The following is a 19,648-nucleotide window of genomic DNA, read 5'->3' on the forward strand; positions in this document are numbered from 1 at the left end:
AGCTTGAGAAACAAGAGGAGGAATAAGGGAAATGGGAAGGATTAAATAGAACCTACACAGAAAAAAAATGAGTGAGAAGCAGGGCAACAACAGAATTGGTAAATAGATCCGAGAGTTGGTTCTTTAAAAAGAATACACTAGATAAACCTGCGAAGGCTAACGCACGTGAGAGAGCAGGTGCGAATGCGCCTGGAGAATGGCGGGACACGTGCACGGCCGAGGCCTCTGGGATGGGAGAGGGCTGTGCAGACAGCCCTGCCGACGTGGTTAAAACGGGGGGGCGGGGCGATGCGGAAGCGTCCAGGAAGACGCTGCAGGCAGAAAGCATGGGGTTCTGCAGTGTGTTCTGAGACCGGCCCCGCAGCAGTCACCACTGCATTTTACTTGTGTGACTTGAGCGAGGAGGGAGGCCGAGGCTTTTCTTAACTTCAGGGAAGACCTGTTCTGTTTGCATACAGCTCTTTGGGTTGTTATTGCAGCACAGCTCAAGCCGTAGTGAGTTAAATATTTTTACATTGAAGAACAAATTTAATCTCCTGTTCCAGGCAACTTTAACTACAATTCTTACAAACTTTTTTTTTTAATAACAGAAAACACTGATGCCAGAACTTAGTACACTTCGTGCAGTGGGGGCGGGGGGAGAAGAAAGCTATAACATAGTTATAAAAATCCTAAATAAAGTATTTGTAAACTGAAGCCAGCAAGCAGTTAAAAGAACAATTTGCCTTGGTCAGTTGGTTTATTCTAGAAGTGCAGAGATGGTTCAACTTTTTTTTTAAGATTTTATTTATTTTTTAGAGAGGGAAGGGAGGGAGAAAGAGAGAAACATCAATGTGCGGTTACTGGGGGTCATGGCCTGCAACCCATGCATGTACCCTGACTGGGAATCGAACCTACGACACTTTGGTTCACAGCCCGTGCACAATCCACTAAGCTACACCAGCCAGGGCCTGGTTCAACTTTTTTAAAAAGTCAGATCAATCCCCTTAATCGGTCCGAGGAAAAAAATCGTATGATTATCTTAAAGAAATACCCGAAAGCACTTGATAAAGTCAGCCAGCTTCCCAGATTTGAAATTTTCAGTAAAACAAAGAATAGGAGAATCTTTCCTTTGTATGGTAAAACACACCAAACTTAACCCACAGCCACATACAGAAGCTTCCCACTGGATATTTATACAAATGTTAAGAAGTTTTGTCATCAAAAGCTGAAGAAATTACAGGTCATTAAATATTAGTGTCAGGGATACGCAGGAGTGCCTTTTGTCACTAGTACTATTGAGCCCTTTTTTGGAGGTCTTATCCAGTACAATAAGATGCCAAATGAGTATAAATATTTAAAATACTGTGATATAATTGCATGTAGATGGTATAATTATTCACTGAGTAAATGGAGCCATTAATAGAGCTGTTAAGTCCAATAATGTGGGCAGATGAAATATTCAGCTCTAGTCGGTTAAGAAGACACAAGATGTGCAGGGTGCTCGTCCCCGCTGGGACCACTCTCCCGGTCCTGCCAGCCTCCCACCGACCTTCATTGATACATCCTCAACTGTGCCCGGGGCTGCCATCGCCAGTTCACGGCACAGACCCCAGAACCAGGCTGCCTGGGCTCAAGTCCCACCTCCACCGCTCTGCCGGCGCGGAACCTCGGCAAGTGACTTTGTCTCTCTGCCTCCTTTTCCTTGACTTTAAAATGGGAACTAGAAGGGTGCCCATTTATACAAGGTGCACCCATATCAGTGTTGGCTGATGTTATTGTCCTCAGGATCCCCCCGCCCCCCCCCGCCGCTTCCCACCCCCCTGCCACGAGGCCACTTTGGAGTACGCTCTGACTCATAGCTCTTACGCTGCTGTGATCTTACATCCTTTGTGTGACTCTGATTACTGTCCTCTCCGCCGCACCGAGCTGTAATCCCTGGGTACAAGGACAGGGGGCGCTTCTGGGTTTGACAGTCACTGAGGCTCAGGCAGTGACAGGAACAGAAGATGTGCCCAACAAATATGTATCAGTTCAGTGATAATCGAGCAGTTTCTAAAATCACAACAAACTCGAATCTTTACATCCTGTATAAAAGTTACAAAGTTTCAAATGGGTTCATAAAAGACTTGACTAGATAGATTAAATTTTGTAAAGAAGTCAAGGATTCTTCTCCATCTACAATTTTAGTATATTTTTCAGTAAAAGTCAGAGGGATATGATTTTTGTTTTGGAACCTTAACAAAATGGCTAAAGTTTACCTGAAGGAAGAATGTTTATCCAAATAGACAAGATATTTTTTAAAAAATTGAGGCTTTGCTTTACATTTGATATACGAGTGTGCGTGTACTGTAAGGTCACAGTAATGAAACAGTCTGACACTGAAGTCAGAGTAAAAGCCAGAATAAACGCCATGGTAAGGGGCCAGAAGGTCTAGAGACAGCAATAAAACACATGTTTTTCTTTGTAGAGAATTGAAATTTTATTTAAAAATATTAAAAATGATGTATAATCTCCCCACTTTAAATGCTGTAGAAGAAAATGTAATCATCTGTCAAAACGTTCACATTATATTGTTAAATCGAAAGGGCAGGTTACAAAACTGTGTCTCAGTTCTCACAGCCTGCTGATGATAAGAGTAATAGACGTATGTTTCCTTATTTAAATCTCACACCCCATCGGTGAGCTGGATACTGCCTTTGGTTCTGTTTTGCAAATAAAGAAACTGAAGATTCGAGAGGCTGAGTTAGTGGCCACGAGCTAGTAAGAAGTGCAGAGAGAAGGAACTCAGACCCAGGCCACCTGATTTCAGAATTATCACCATAATTTGGTCTCTTAATTAGATGCCAACACTCTCCCCGTGGGTCTCAAAGCATGTAGGCATTCTGAATGACTGTTATTTATGTTTTGGGTTTTTCTATATTTTCTACAGTGAACATGAATTACTGTAACATTTAAAAGTAAATGTTCATGCAGAGATGGACAGTTGCCTCTCAGCTGTTGCAGAAGTTGGATATAATCTCAGATTCCTTTTTAAAAAGTCTAGGAACACACCCCGGTGACTCTGTTGTAAAGCTGGCATTCAAAATGGTAATTTGATAAGTGGTGCTGGAAAAGCTGGCTACTTGGGAAATAATTAAGGAATTTTCTACATCTTATGCTGGAGTAGATTCAGAGGACTTAAAGATGAGCAAAGGATTTAAGCGATTTACAAAAGAGGAAATACAAAGGGCCAACACACCAACAGTTTGCTCTTACTGGTACTATTTTAAGGCTGGGAAGACGAAGAAGAGCCGGCACTCTGCTAGAGGGAAATAGCCCGTCTCAGACGCTGCCCCTGGGGCTGGAATTACCACCGCACCCTGGGAGGGAAAGGGAGCAACACCCATGAAGGGTTTTAGCATTGTTCAGACCCTTTGTCTCAGAAGCGGTATTTGTTAGAATTTAATTCCATTGCCTGATTGGGTACATTTGCAACAGCGTAGGTCAAGGATACTCATTGAAACCCCCTTTTCCTTATATTAAGGAAAAAGGAAAGGGCATCTTAATTTCTCAGTGATAGGAATGTGATTAACTTCCATGCAGCAAAATGCTATGCATCCCCTTAAAATTCTATAGATCATTTATTTATTGAAACCAAAGTGAATTCCATAAAGGCAGAGGGATTATTGGAATAGAATAAGGCACTGTCAGTTTAATGCTTAGCACTGTGCTTAGCATATGGGGGGGCAGGCGGTCTCAAATGTCAGCTTTTTTACAGGAGAAACAGGTCATAAGTGAACGGACTTCCAAAACGTCTCGCTCAAGTCACTACCCTTCAGCACCTACCAACAGCCATGACGTTTTCACTGCTGCCAGACTGAAGCCTCTCTCTTGTGTCCGGGACTTTCTCGGTCTGACCGCTCGCCTGCCAGCCTCACTTTCTGTTTTCCGGCACCAGCTGCCGCCTGCAGCCAGGGTGGTCTGCTCACTGCCCCTCTGAGCTTTCTCGCCGTTGCACTTGCGTGCACGTCCCTCTTCCCACCTGGCACGTCCACTCCCTCTCTGCGGCCCAGTCTGACCTCCTGTCCCCCTCAGCCCGGCTTGTCCTGGTGAACCGAACATTCCAGCTGCAGCGACGGCTCACCCATCAGGGCTCCTCCGACACGTCCTGTCCTCATTCCTGTTGCTAAGACGTGCACACGTGAGAATTGGGCTAAACTGGCTCACGTGGTTCCTCGAGCGTATCTGATGCTCATTTATGACTACTGAGTTAGAGCCTATCTTTTCAAACAGTTTATGGAGGCAAACTTCACATAACATAAAATTAATTGTTTTTAACACATTGTATGCGGGAAACGTATTTATACGTTTTACGTTGACTGGTAGTAGAGTGCTCGATAAAAACTACCCGCAAACAATGTGTTAAGTGGACAATTTAGTGGCATTTAGTACATTCACAGTGGTGTGCAGTCACCCCCAAACGTTCTCATCACTCCAGAGTAAACCCCCTATCCATGAACAGGTGTCCCCTTATTTCCTCCTTCAGCCACCGTTGTGCCTTCTGTCTCTGGACCCGCCCGTCCGCGTATTGCATATTCGTGGAATCGTATGGTGCTGGACCCCTTGTGTCTGACTTCCTTCACTTGATTTCTGACTGGAGGTTCCCCCCTGCTGTAATATGCATCAGCACTTCATTCTTTTTTTAAGGCTGAATGGCATCCCAGCGCACGTGCGTATTCCACACCACAGTTTGTCCATGCGTTGCCTGCGGGCGGACGTTTGGGCTGTGTCCTCTTTGGGCTGCCATGAGCAGTGCTGCTGTGAATGTGCAGGAACACGTTCTGTTTGAGCTCTGTTGCCGTTCTTTTGGGTATTTACCTGGGACCAGAGTGACAGGCTCGTGTGCTCATTCTGCATTGCGCTTTTTGAGGAACTATCGGACTTGTCCGCGGTGGCCATACCGTTGCTCATCCCCTTGGCAACGCACAAGGGCTCTGATTTCTCGAATCCTCGCCAACAATTGAGACTTCTCACTCCAAAAAAAAATATTTATGGTCATCCTAGTGGGTGTGAAATGGTCCCTCCGTGTCTGATTTGCATTCCCTGATTGGTAATGATGTAGAGCATCTTCTCATGAATGTAGTAGCCATTTTTATGGATTTGGAAAACTGCCTATTCAAGTCCTTTGACCATTTTCTGGTTGGGTTGTCTTTTTTGTTGTTGAATTTTAGGAGTTTTTTGTATGTTGTGATACTAGACCCGTAGTGCCTATCTTTTAACATTAGATTCCCCGGGCTGGCTACGTTTTCCCGTTCATGATTTTTTTTTTAGTCCTTGATAAACGCCGCAGCTAGAGACGGCCGATGAAGGGGTCTCCACGGCTGTACTGGTGGCACGTGTGCAGTGAGACTGGCGTTGGACTGGAGCTATTCTTGCCCTGCGGCCCTTAGATAAGTTCCGGCCCTTCTAACCTCGTTTCAGCCTCCGGGAGGTCTCACGGGCTTTGAGCACTTCCAGAATGGATGGGAGGGCCATTGTGAATGGTGTGTATGGTCATTATCGAGGCGGAATATACATACTTGTCCTGATTCTGGTTTTGAGGATCCTTAGTATTCCAGTTCCTAGTTGAGCTCCTACGAGCCGCAAATCTCACGCAAGTAACAAGGAACGTTTGCTTTTCAGAGCCATCCTTCCTGAGCTTCCACGACTCGGACTGCGAGGCCCGAGGATTGCCGCCCTGCGACTCGCTGCTGTCCCTCAACACCGAGAAGATCCTGGTACGCAGCTCCTGTCCACGCCCTGTGGTTCACGGTGCTGGTCCCGAGGGGTGGAGGCTGCCCAGCTTCTCCGCTAGCAGTCAGCCCCGTGGTTCTACGTGCGTAAGATAAAGACCGGTCATCTGGCATTCGATCGCACTGACTCATCTTGACCCTGAATCGTGTGGTCGGTCACGCTGGACCTGGAACATTTCACTGTTAAGTTCCAGGAATAAAAGGGGGTCATGAGCCTTATTTCCAGGAGCCTTGGGTACTTGAAAGTACAGTTTAATCTTATTTTTCCAGCCCTCGGCTGTGTGGATATCTTACATGTCTGTAGTTTTATCAGTACCAGCCAAACGGTGCAGGAGACCTCTCCATTCGGGGCGAGTGCCTGGTACCAGCACCAGCACCTTCTGCATGCGTCTGTCCACGCTGGCACGCGTGCTCCCCTGGCCTCGCTGCCTCCAGGGGCAGGCTCTGCTCGCTGTTCACACTCAGTGCTGCGAAGCCGAGTCACTCTTTCAGTGCCCAGGCCAACAGATTTTTCTCCGGGCCTTTCCCTTCAACATCCACGTCGATCATTGTTGTCTTCTTTCATTTAAAGTTCCACTTCAAGATACCCTTTCTTTTCCAAGCAAAGCTTTGCCTTTTCCTGTAAGAACTACTGAAAACAGGTAGGAGTTGCAGACTAGAGAATGATCAACTGATTCTGCCTGACTCATTGAGTAGCAGTCAGATCGACATATGGAACAACTTTGGAATTAGACTTGTCCAAGACTAGACTGAGCTATCTTGTAAAGTAGTGAGTTGGCCGTCATGGCAAACGATTAGTAGGGATTAGCTAATCCCCACCTTGGACTGGCGATCAGGTTCTTAGAATTGAGGGAGCTTCTGACTGACAGCAGTGCGAGTCTTTTCTACCAGGTGCGTTTCCAGTTTAAGACAGCACTCGCTAGTAACCCAGGGAGAAAGCCTCCGATCTTGGCCTTTTGTTTTCCTTCCCTAAGTTAAAGATACAGACGTTAGATGACTCATTCCTTCCTTCATTCTCCAGATATTTATTTTGCACCTGTTCTGTGGCAGGCGTCATGCTAAGCAAATCAGGAAATACAGCAGCGAGCCAGACAGCCTCGGTGCCTGTACTTGGGACTCTTGCAGTCGCTCACCAAGTAATTGTACAAATTAACACGAGAGCACAACTATGCGAATCGCATGAAGAAAAGCACAGGGTCGACATACTTTCCTTAGAACAGGGATCAGGTGAGCCAGCTTTGAGGGACTGAAGTGTCGGCTGGGGCCTGCAGGCTGATTGGAGTTAGCCCACTGGTGACGTGGGTCCTGGTCGTGACCCCACACCTCTGTCCACAGGGGCCCCTGCAGGTGCGGTGCTGGACAGGGGAAAGGCTAAGGCTCCTTCTGATCAGGAAGCGAGTTTGTCCGTACTGCACATGCCCTGCCCGCTTCAGCTACAGATTTTACTTCTAATGTAATAAAAAGTTTTTGATCAGAATTGCTCTTCAGTGTACTCTTGGTGGTGCCTGGTAAGTGATTTCCTCCTCTAATGGGGTTTCATTTCTGTTCTCTTCCCATCTCTTTGTGCAGAAAACCTTGACAAATGGTAGATTCTCACCGAACGCTGCATGAAATTAATAAGACTTGTTAAATATTAAAATAATTATTTATAGCCTCCTTTTCTTGGCTCTCGGCAACTTATTAAGCAGAAAGATCTCTTTCTGCATCCGTGCGCTCGGCCCTCATCTGACGAAGAGGAAGGACTCATGTCCGGTCACATGTGGACATGGACATGGCGCTGTGATTCTGTCTCGTCGTGTCAGATGTGCCGCTTCCTGAGGCCTTCCTTACGTGGTTCCCACGTGCAGACGCTCCCAGCTAAAGAGCAAACCAGGAGGGAACTCGCTGAGCTTCCCTCTAGTCATCGAGGCCTTCCTGCAGGAAGTAAAGCGTGAAACCTCCCGCAGTGGTAGATTTCTCAGGCGTTTCATTCTGTCCGGGGTCCTGAGGCGAAGTGACAGCTGTGACTCTTGGGCGGCGATGCTCTGGCCTTTTTGCTGGTGTTGTAACCAGAGGTACCTCGTTGTTGATCTGTTCCATGGGCAGACCGGACACTGCTGTGTGTCCGAACGTCCAGAGTGTCAGGGAATGCGAGTGGACGTACCTTGTTGCTTTGTGGTCTGAGTCAGCGAAGCCCCAGAGCACGGTTCATCGTGGCTGACGAATCCCAGTCCTTGGCTAAGGACCGCAGGCCTGGGTCAGAAGAGGGTCCAGTTGCAATTATTTGGTTGTCATTTGTGGAATGTGGGTTCCAAAGAAGAAGAGGTCAAATGATTATGACGTCACTGGGTTCCAGTTCCAGGGTTCTGCAGAAGTGCCCGATTGTCTTAGCTTTCCCTGCCTGTGTGTGTGCACGACTTTTAATCTCGTCTTAGGTGACTCTGGTATGAAGTTGTGTTACTGTGAGCCCTGCAGGCTAAGTGTACCTCAGCTTAGCGTCGACAGCCAAGCCTTCTGGGGAGCCAGCGGCTGTTTATTAGACACGATTTGTCTCTGAAACAGGGTAGCACCCTCACTTTGACCGGTGGACGCATCCCATAGGTGAAATTATTCAATTCCTGAGCTGACTTCTATATGAGACAGTGTGTTTCCCCCGGTCCCCACTGTTGCTTTAGCTGTCCTGCCACGCACGGGTGTGTCTGCGTGGGCTCTTCAGGGGCGAATCTCCTGAGTGTGGGGAGGGCTGGGTTCATCACTTGCTGGGTGTCGTTCAACAGAATGTCTTGTTTCTTGGACTCACATTTTGTGGGTCCTTTCATGGTGTCATCTCTGTACAGCTTGTAGCTCTTGCTTCTAAAGTATGGCCAGGGCTTAAAAAGCAGTCTTCAGTTATCAAGGCGCATTGAAGAACTGATCGCTAGGATGTGATGTTCTGCAGTGCAGTTAAAGTCATTAAATGGTCTGTGAACATGTGGAAGGACCTTTGAAACGGCCAGCAAGGTGAACCTCTGTGGAGGGGAAGGGTGCTGGTTCCTGGAAACGGAACCACTGACGATTGGGGAGGAAGCGTATGAGTTACACACAGACAGTGGTACGCAACTGATATATTTAAAGTGGAATTTTATTGCTTCCATGTAAATTAAATGGGGCTTACATTTTTCAAAAGAGAGGTTTGTGTTTTTTTTCTTCATTTGTGATAAGCTAAAATGTCTGTGTGTTGTTTTTTTTTTTAATTCCAGAGCCAGGCCAAGACTATTGCAGAACAGAAGAGATTCCCATTTGCCACTGATAACGACAGCACCAATGAGGAGCTAGGTGAGGCTCGAGCCGGGGGAGTTCCTGCCTCTCACTTGCCATCAGATGCGGAGCAGGCAGGTGGGACGGTGAGGCGGAGGGAGCCCAGAGGCTGGCAGAGTCAGGCTGTTCTCGCATGAGTGGTTGGATCCTGTGTGGGCTCATGGATCATGTCATGAAATAAAAGGTCTGGATGGAACGATCGGGAAGACTGTTCCAGCTCTGTGTTTCCAGGGAAGTTAATAAGTATGGTAATGAGTTCTTGGGAGCTCCCGTTCACTAAAAGGTTAACTGTGTGCCGTCATCAAATACGAACAACGGAGTGAAAGCAGGAGAGAACTGCGCCGACTTTCATCCTCCATGTCATAGAATAGATGGGTTTGGGTTGATCTTACTCAGGAGGACAGTCACTGGGGTAAGAACCTGGGGGTGGAAAAGTGGAGTTTGCTCAGACCTGCAGGAGGGCCATGCGGTTGGCTTGCCCGTGCTTTAAGACAGGCTGGTTTCTCCCGTGTCTGATAGGCCTTTGGGTGTGTCTCCGCCTTGCCCGGTCAGCTCTCTCTCGGAGTGGGAACCAAATGGCGTAGGGGACCGTTCACACTCGAAGGAGTGGGAACAAAATCGCGTACGGACCGAACAGTGCAGCTGGTCAGGCTTCACAGGAGCATGTGCTCGCTCCAGGCGCCTACAGAAAAGTTTTCCTAGTCATCACACCTAATCACGTATCCTTTCTGTGGCCACACGCATTTGATACGAGGACTGAGCGCTTCTTCTATTAGCCCGTTTCCTCTGTCGGTGCAGATAATGGAGAGTTCGCTGCTCTGAAAGTATTAATCACTTTTGGCGATATTCTTTGAGCAGGCTTAGATAACTAAGTCCCCTAAGGCATCAGATGTGGCCTCGTCTGGAGTCCTCGGATTCTGTTTAGCCTCATATTTATTTATTCCGTAATAAATGATGGTCTCGTCTGTGTTAGGCCTGTTCTGTGCTCTAAGAACAGCCCTAGTGGACCCTGGCACCGTACAGGCCCTGAGCTGGCCTAGGAGCTTTTGTATGTACCACAGTATTTTTTTTTTTCCCTTGGAGAAATGACTTCTGTCAACATGCTTGTTGCCAGGACACGTAGAATTGTCAGTTAGTAACGATTTCTGTGAGAATTCCAGCCATCCCAGGTTTTTTTCTTTACGTTTCCTTTGGACTCCATAAGAAAACTTAGATTCTAATAGTTGTGTACTTACGTTTGTATAAGATTTGCATTATTTTTTTAATGGATACTTTTGAGATTTTTTTTATTCCAAACATGTTCACTTTTAGATGGAAACATTTGAGAGCTTCATTAGGGTTTATTCGAGTGGAATTCGACACTCAGACATAGACAGAGAGAGAGAGAGAGAGAGAGGGAGAGAGAGAGAGAGAAACATCAATGTGTGGTTGCTGGGGGTCATGGCCTGCAACCCAAGCATGTACCCTGGCTGGGAATCGAACCTGCGACACTTTGGTTCGCAGCCCGCACTCAATCCACTGAGCTACGCCAGCCAGGGCAGATTCCCAACATTTAGATGTGGGAGGAATCTTAAGAAATTTTGTACACTCTTGTTAAGCAAGACCCAGCTAGTAATGAAAAGTAACTGAGGTCCCCCCACCCCCAGCCCCACTCGCATGGCCGGTGAGTGGTGGGGCCAGAATCTGAGCCCACATCTTTGCTTTCCAATGTACCGTCACCTCCCTGCATTCCAGAAGGTCAGGTTCATGCTTCAGTCCCTAATCATGCAAGACAGTTTAGCTGCCTTATGCTTGTCTGCACGTGGGGGCGGTAACCACGCCCATCTCGTCGCATGAAAGGCGTAAATGCGTTAATACGTGCAGTGTTCGGCACTGCGTCTTGTGAGCCGGAAGAGGGCCCTACGTGTAACGTTATTACTGATTCTCTTTGCTGCTAGTATGACGGTGCCCTGCCAAGGGAGTTTTTGGTTATCTTGTACTCTGATAAAACTATCTGAATAGCATTCATTCTTATTCTAAAACTAAGTTTGACCTTAATAGATCTTTTCAAAGAAATTAGGACCAAAACAGTCCTTTTTTTTATTCTGAAGAATGCCCTCAAAAGCTTTTGTGTTGTTATCTGCTGAAGGTCTTGGGACTTTACTTTGTTTTAATTTAGCTATAAAGCTAATCTAAATCTCTTTCTGCATTTAATGTTTCTACTGCATTTATTTATTTATTTTTTCCTACTTTTAACTGTTGGGAAGTTTAAGCTTTTAAGCACAGTAAGAGTTTTACCTGACCATCTTCTTCAACACCTGTTAGGTCCCAGAATTGGTCACAATACAGCTTTTTTGCAAAGAAATGTGATCAACATAGTATTATATTGAATGAGGAATATATTTTATCAGGTATATTTGAGAGTGTACAGAGTTAGGACAAATGTTATGTGGAAATGTAATCTATAATGATACAATTTAATGTTTTTATGACAGGCAAAAAAGTTTATTCAAAATTTTGTTGTGTTTTAAAAGATTGTCATGTGTCTAATTTCAAAATACCACTTACCTAAACAATTTGATCAAAACTATTCATCATTACTGAATATTTTGAGTAGTGTTTTGACTATATTTTGAGTCGGAGAGGTAGAAAAAAGACTACCATTTTGCTGCAGTGGTGTGAAGTATTTACAATTAAGTATTATATTAATGTGTATTAATTTGAGCCTCTGTTTTTGTTCTCATTAGGTAATTGGTATAAATTTAGCACCCCCAGGAATTGAGATTTGTGGTGCTATTTGGGCATTTCTCACAGCGTTCACAGTAAATCACATTGCCATTTTATCTGGATACTGTCCAGCTTGTTACCAGCTCTTTTGATAGATAGATAAGATAGATAGGGAACATCGTAGAGGTTATTTGGTATTTGAAAGTGAGCAATGGCCTTGGAAAATGATTATTACTTCTTGTAAGCAGATGTTTTATAGATGGCTTTAATAATTGAAATCTGGATAGAACTAGAAGACTGATTAGCAAGTGCTGAGTGGTAGAGGAATTCAATTACATCTTATTAACGTCTAGGTTTTCTTTAACTGCTTCTAGTCCTTGGAGCTGCCTTTTGAGATTCAGTAGAGAGTGTAGTTACCGATTCTAGTCTGCGATGCTTTATTCTGTCCTTTAATATTTTTGTGTTTTCTTCCACAGCTATCGCTTATGTGTTGATTGGCAGTGGTCTCTATGACGAAGCAATAAGACACTTCTCCACAATGCTTCAGGTAATTGTTCTTCTTTATTATGTGACTTCAGGTTTACAGCCGTGGTAAAGATAGGGACTTAGGTGTAGTGGAAGTGCTGCGATAAGCTGTCTGGTCAAAGGTCAGCTCCGAGCGAGCACTTCCTTGGCGCAGGCCTGGGACCGTGCCCTCAGCCAGCCTTTGCAGCCTTCCTCTGAATGAGGAGGACGAGGTCTGAGGCCAGGCCCTTCGCTGACAGTCTCCCCGCCATCAGGGGGCAGCGTGGGAGGGTTCAGGTGCAAGTGTAAACAGACGGTCATTATTTTCTCTCGACCGTAATATCTCCCAGGAGTTGTAGACACTGGTTAATTCTTGGAATTCCAGATGTCACCTTTCTATGCAGGAATTGCTCTCTGTGGTTAATTTAAGTTCCACTCATGGATTTGTTTCCTGCTTGAAAGTATAATTATGAAACTCTTCAGTGGAAGGACTGGGACTTTGATTGATAGCTGCATTAAAATCTGATTAAGGAAAAGCCCTTAAATATCCATGGATAACATAGAGAGGCGCAAAGGGGACACTTCATGGAGCCTAACATCATTGGCCTCACATGTCCTGCCTTTACTTAGCTGTGTTTTCGTCGCTGCTTGACCGTTTCATTGTCGGCTGTCAATGTGTCTGTCCCCAGAGAGGAGTGAAGAAAACGTGGGCTGGAGAGGTGGGATGGCCCAGGTTCCAATCCACTCAGCTGCTTGCCAGCAAGTTATCTAACCTCCTGGATTATGGGAATAAGAGTAACCACCTCCAGAAACATTCTCGTTAGGTTTAAACTAACTGTCCTGTAAGATACGCCATATCCAGTCTGGCACATAGTAAGTGCTCAGTAAATTTCAGCTTCTGGAAGCAAAAGCCAGCAGATGGTTTATGGTCCAGCAGGTAGACTTAGTTTCAAGATACTACTTTTGAAGGTTTTGCAGTGCTTTTGCTTTCTCTTTTTTGAATGTAAGTTTAGTCATATTGGTAATTCTACCTTTGCCCTAAAAAGGAATCGATGAGATTTCTTTTAGTTATTACTTTAAAGTCCTCAAGGAGCCGTGTGTTTGGGCGGTTGTGTGGAATAATATTCTTCAGCGGAGTTTCAAGTACAAAGGAGAGAGTGTAAATAGTTTTTAAAATCGCCTTTCTGTTTAACAATGCAAAAGAACCTATGCACCCCAATGTTCATAGCAGCACAATTTGCCAAGTGCTGGAAGCAACCTAGGTGCCCATCAGTAAATGAATGGGAAAAAATAAAAATAAAAAATAAAATAAAAGGTAAACAAGGAGTTTTACAGTTAATACTTGACCCTTATTTGAATGGGGAGGTTTTGATACATTTATAGGAACAAATGTCAATTAATTATGGTGACCAAACAGCAGAAAACAGTGCAAGCTTGCAGATATATTATCAATTCATTCAACTTTTTGAAAATATTATTACCATTGTAGTTGAAGGCAGTATAACAGTGTTAAAGAAAAAAACTTCAGTAAAATTTTTAAAATTTTGTCACTCTCCCATTAAAGTTTTTTTATTTATGATCTTTTCAAAGCATGCATCTATATTTTATAATCTGTTTACATGTACTGTTTTGTATTGTTTTTGCTTAGTTTTATTTATAAGTAAAAGTTTTTCAGTATTTCTCTACAATTTCATGATTTTAATTGGCTCTATAACATGCTTTCATATTGTCCATCTGTTGTTGCAAAACATATTTCTCTTCCACTTGTGTTCAGAAAGTAAGTCTTTGTGCTGAGAAAAGATTCTGATATTCTAAAATTTAATACAGCATTTTCGTCAATCCATGAGACAGTGGGTTGCTCTCACTTGGGGAGTTGTTCTCTGTGAGTGCGTGGACTGGTTTTCTGGTGATTCAGGCCGTCGATGGGCAGGAGTGGGGACCGAGGGAGCAGCGATTAAGCTCAGACGCTGCCGGCCGAGAGGAGACAGACCTGGGCTGTGGGCCGCAGCGTTTGCAGGTGCAGCAACGGTGCCCTGGGGTCTCCTGCTGGGGCTCCTCTTGGTGGCGCGTCTCTTCCCACCCTCCCTTCTGGTGCCTCCCAGCGCTCACCCATGAGGACGTGTGTGGGAGATCCCGCCTGCATGGTGCGCCGGAGCAAACAGGAGCAAAGCTGGATGCCACGTAGAGTTGGTGACATTTGTCACGTTACTTTTGTATTATATGACTGTGACAGCATCAAAGTACAAAAATTTGATGTTCAATGCTGAAATTCTTTTTGCTGTTTTAATAAGGAACTTGTTCCTGCTTTTCTGGACAAAACTTTTCCATATTAGGCTGATGTTTGAAAGTAAGAGGTTTTTTTTTTTATTGATTTCTTCAAATTCTTGATAGCCGGTCTTATCGGTAAACTGTACATGGAGGTGGCAGCCAGTGTGCGAAGAATAGTTGTTGCTTCACTTCCAATCGACTTAAAACCCTTTTCTCATGGCGAAAGTTTGCGTAAAGCAGCCTTTTTAAGTGACATGGTACAAGTATGACCGTCCTTGAAATCTAAGTGCTCTTCCTTTTGTCTCATTGGCAAACGCACTGGTACTGTGCCTGGCAGAAACGAAACTGGTGTTTACCCCCACACCACCTTCTCATGCTCAGTGCTGGGAGCAGTGGGGAGCCCGTCTCCCTGGGTGCGGATGCCCCCGAGCCAGGGCCGACCTAACTGGCCCCGAGAACTGTCGTCCCCGTGTACTATCCGTGTCCGCCTGGTCCTCTCGGGACCTTCCGCGTTGGCAAGCGCTCCGCTTTTCAAGGCAGTAAACGTCCTTCCACAAATCTGCAGACATAACTGTTCACACACGGACTTTTGAGAGGGGGGTCATGCCGTTCATTGACTCTTGACAAGCTGTTTTTTTTTGGAGAGCCCGTGAAGCTTCCGTCTCTGGAAGGCTGAGAACAGTTGAGGCCCCAGGGGCTGGGGTCTTTGGAGAGTCACCGTTTCATGGGTCGTGTAGTGTGAATTCGGACCCACGCACGCGGGCCGCTTCCGTGCCACAGTGGCCTTCTGATGTAGGACTTTCCCATCTCGTTGTTGTCGTAGCTGCACCCTCAGGGACAGACGTATGAGATGATTTTATAATCTGTGTTGTTTCAAAGCGTTCGTTGGAGTATTTATCTAAATGTGGTCTCTGTGTGGTACATCTGTAAGGGAGTAAATGTTCCTGAGCGTGAGGGCCTGTGACCGCTGAGCACAGTCTCGGGGCTCAGTAGGCCTGCCCGTCTTCACAGGAAACCCCGGTTTTACGCGCCCGTGAGTCGCGCCCTCTCTCCGCCAACACCCCGTGTCCCTGCCACGGGTGCCAGCGCCTCCGCGATTCCGTTCTTCAGAAGCGGGACCCTTTCCTGCGCCTCTGCGGTCCCCGTGCAGGGCTGGGGACATCGGGGCTGCGGCAGCTTTGTGAGGCGAGTGGCCTTCACTGTTAGTTGTGTGACCTTGAGCTCGGCCGGCCCTGATCTGACTCTGCTGGGCCTGGACTCCCGAAACAAGTTCGTTTCTTACGTTACATTAGCAGACACCTGAAACACTCCTCTGATGTGATCTCATAGACGTCGTGTGTGTAAACATGTCCGTGTGTCTGCAGCTCGCCGGACCTTGGTTCTCGTCGCAGTGCTGTGCCGTGAGCGACTTGTCTGACTTGTGTGTCTTTGACCCAGCGACTTTCGAGTGTTAATAAGGAAGCCAGCCTTGTGGTGGAAAAGTAAATATTTGTAAAATTTAAAGGCACTATATAAGTAATATGATGAAGACAGTAAATTAGATCTTTGTGCATATAAAAAAATAATTTTTTGAGAATTGACACATCTAAGTGGACTTCACGCTGATAAAGTAACTATCTTGTTATACCATGATTTTGCATTTGCATAAATTAAGTAATATAAGATGAGAATATTAGTTTTTATTTAAAATTCTGAAAACTGCAAAATGTAAATACCATTAGACTTGTATACTCAAAAAAACTTTGAAAAAATTGATATTCTGAGCTGAATAAACCTTGGTTTTATTTGAAAATTGTAATTCATTATGACATTTCATAAACAGTTTTGACTTATTGTTAACACCCAAAGTCATTGGTAGCTAAAATTAAAAAGTTGTATCAATCAAAAAAGCTAATAAAAGCTACTATTTAATTTGGGGACCTTTAATACTAGACTATAACTATGACTAACAATCACAGTAATTACACATCCTTCCGTGCTGTTGGAAAAAAATTCCAAGAAGAAAATGTAAATTAAATAAAGCCATTCAATTTGTCCTTCCCTTTAGGGTATTTTTGTAGTCTAACACTAGACTATCTGTGCTGTTGGGAAAAAAATTCCCGACAGAACCCTAATTGAATGGAACCATTCAGTTGACTCCTTTTTTCTTAGTATTTTTCTCCAAATGGAAAATAGTGATGTAACAAGGGAGTTATTTTAAAGGAACTCTATCCACTTGGATGTCTGAAACGCATCTAACCCAAAGGCTCCACCTCCACTGGCCGCTGGCTCCTCCCTGGCCCCTCCCCGTGCCCCCCTCTGCACTGGGAAGGGGCCCCTGGTCGTGGCCCGTGGTGCCCACTCTGGGGCCGCCTCTCCACTGGATCACGTGGGTGCACACGCTCCACACCCCAGCCCCACCCTGTGGCTCCTGACTGCAGCCTCCCCTCTGTCCCTCCGCTCCTCCTGGCCCCGCTGAAGCCGCGTCCAGGCCACTGTCACCCACCAGATGACTGATGTGGCCGTCACCTCCTGGCTTCTCTCAGACTCTCCACACACCCCCACACACGCATACCGCATGTACACGTGTACTATAAACACACACATGTTTTGCTGGTGCTTTTAGGTTAAAGATACAAGTCCTCAGTAAGATTTCTTACCTGGTGCTCCATCCTCATCTTGGACCACGTTTCCTGTTTCCTGTTTCCATTTCCCTCGGGCCGTGGTGGCGGCCCCCCTGCCTGGTGCAGCAGCCACTCTGGGATCCCCCACCCTGTGCATCTCAGCCCTGGCTCCTCCTCCAGAGAGAGGCTTTGCTAACCTTGTCCAGGTCTTTACGTACTTCCTAAGAGCACTCTTCACTCTCTGGCATACACGTATTGAAGCTTTAACTACACTTGTATTTGGGGTTCTTTGGCTCTGCTCTGAGGAGGCAAGAATCCATTGCCTTTGTGTTGGTTTTTGCTACCCATGACATTTCTAGCACGGGAATCGGACCTGGCTGAGAGCCCGCCCTGTCTAATGGACGAATGGCTGACGTCCCTACTGCGTATAACAGGAACCAAGGAGAAGGAGCACTTCTGTGGTCCCGGGGGCTGGGAGGAGTCAGAGGAGAGGGAGTGTTTGAGCACAGCCGGAGGGGTGGAAGGACTTCTTCCACGGGCACAGAGGTGGCGGTGAGTGAGCCTTTCACCCCAGTGGGGCAGCGCTTGCTCCTGCACTGAGCTGGGGGAGCGGTTCATGTGCAGGGACCTGATGGCGGTGCTGACTTCCGGAGAGCGCAGTGGGGGAGTGGGAGGAGAGGAGGCTGGCTAGACAGGAGGGCGGAACGTCATCGGCATTTTCTGCAAAGGCATTGAGATGTCACCTTTATCTTCAAGTCGCCAGTTGCCCTTTATTTTAGGAGGACCTGAGATTAACTGGCACACCAAGACTAGCCCTTTTTGGAAAATGAAATATATTAGACTAGAAAATGTCAGATCATACTGTGTATGGCAGCTTGGGTGTGGCTTAATGAAATTTTTGTTTCTGATACGTGTATGTATATGTATGTGTGTAATGTACATGTGTGTGTGTGTACTGGGTCGCATCAGAAAATGCACTTCTTTCTATGGACTGGAGTAAAAAGGGGAATGTCATTCACAGTTGTAGGTGTTGGGAGGCAATGAGTAGTCTCAGTGGGCGGGGCATGGCAGCCGTGATCGACAGGGACCTACCTCTCAGTGTGAGCGTGAGAGGGAGGAGACGGGGGAGGGCCAGGCGGTCACAGCAGCCTGGGCCAGGGCGGGGGGGGGGGGGATGGGTTGGCAGGGAGACAGCAGAGACACTCAGCAGCTACATCGTCCAGGATTTCACAAGTAGGCTCGTCGGGCGGGGAGACGAGGATGCCTTCCAGGGCGGCTGGTCCAGCCACAGGATGCACGGAGATGACAGTCACACCAGTAGAACAACTGTTTATTTAAATGCTCCTTTTTCTGATGCACGGCATGAGCATCTGGCATAAAAATATTCTCAGTTTTAGGAGAAAAACTCCTCGCATAGTATTATTTTGAGGCACCACAAACCTGAGTAGGGTTTCCCCTCCCTGGAGAATCACGTGGGAGGGACAGCTGTGCAGGCTCCCTGCCGCCCGTGCCAGCCCGGCCGAGGCGCTGTTCTTGGACGGTGTTACCCCCTGGTGGGGGTTATTGCCATGGAAAAGTGTGAAGACAGGGCGACCCGGATTCCTCAGTGGGTGGCTTTCTCCTGCTGCCCCTCTCTCTCTGTGTCCGTGACCCTCCCTGGCCAAGCCACTGCTCTGCCAGGAGGCTCCTTAAGTGTTCCAGGGTTACCTCTGGGTGGCAGGGTGATAGGGCGCCCTTTCCTTTCTAAATATTCTGTAATTTACATGACATTTGCTATTTACTATTTATTTAAATTGACTTTTTTATTTATAGCACTATTTTTTCTAGTAATATAGTACTTAAAACATTTTTTTGTTTACACGTATACATGTTTGTTTTAGACAATGAAAAAGAGTACAGCAGTGTGTTAAGTAGAATGAAAACATATCTAGTAATGCCACCCTCCCCCCGCCCTGTGAGAATGGCTGTGAATACTTGGAGAGCTTTCTTCAGTGCCCATACTGACCCACACGTCACGTATCAGCATTAGTTACAAGCTGTAACGGCCAGCCCTAGCTGGTGTGGCTCAGTGGACTGAGTGCCAGCCTGCAAACCAAAGGATCATCAGTTCGATTCCCAGTCAGGGCACATGCCTGGGTTGTGGGCCAGGTCCCCAGTAGGGGGCGCATGAGAGGCAACCACACATTGATGTTTCTCCCCCTCTCTTTCTCCTTCCCTTCCCCTCTCTCTAAACATAAAGAAATAAAATCTTTTAAAAGAAGAAGAAAAGTGGTAGTAACGGCCATTCCTTTGTGATTATGTGGAACTTGTTTACGTATCAAATAGCACAGATAGCCTTTCATACCAATTACCTCTAAGTTACAGTTCACAAACCCAAAGCTCCGTGGCAGGCGGGAGGTGACCTGAGTGAGCGAGCGTACCACAGGTGGGCGTGTGCGGAACTGATGAGTCCACACCCCCATCTCAAGAGACAGCCAGTACTTCACGCTAGTTTTTTTTTTTCTTTCTTTCTTGTCCTGTGGGCTATCTCTGTTGAAT

The 19,648-nt window shown here is 46.2% G+C and overlaps 1 protein-coding gene across 6 annotated transcripts in view; it reads left to right on the forward strand.

Moving 5' to 3' along the window:
* The window catches only part of TTC13 (tetratricopeptide repeat domain 13), a 63,781-nt gene that overhangs the window by 8,264 nt on the left and 35,869 nt on the right, over nt 1–19,648 (forward strand). For all 6 annotated transcript variants that reach the window (XM_045861133.1, XM_045861141.1, XM_045861150.1 and 3 more), the window contains exons 2-4: nt 5,644–5,738; nt 8,972–9,047; nt 12,212–12,282. In XM_045861133.1, coding sequence (XP_045717089.1) covers nt 5,644–5,738; nt 8,972–9,047; nt 12,212–12,282 — 242 coding nt within the window. The remainder of the gene's footprint in view (nt 1–5,643; nt 5,739–8,971; nt 9,048–12,211; nt 12,283–19,648) is intronic.

This window comes from Phyllostomus hastatus, unplaced genomic scaffold (assembly GCF_019186645.2).
Source record: "Phyllostomus hastatus isolate PE091 unplaced genomic scaffold, TTU_PhHast_1.1 phas_contig_148, whole genome shotgun sequence".
Classification (NCBI taxonomy): domain Eukaryota; kingdom Metazoa; phylum Chordata; class Mammalia; order Chiroptera; family Phyllostomidae; genus Phyllostomus; species Phyllostomus hastatus.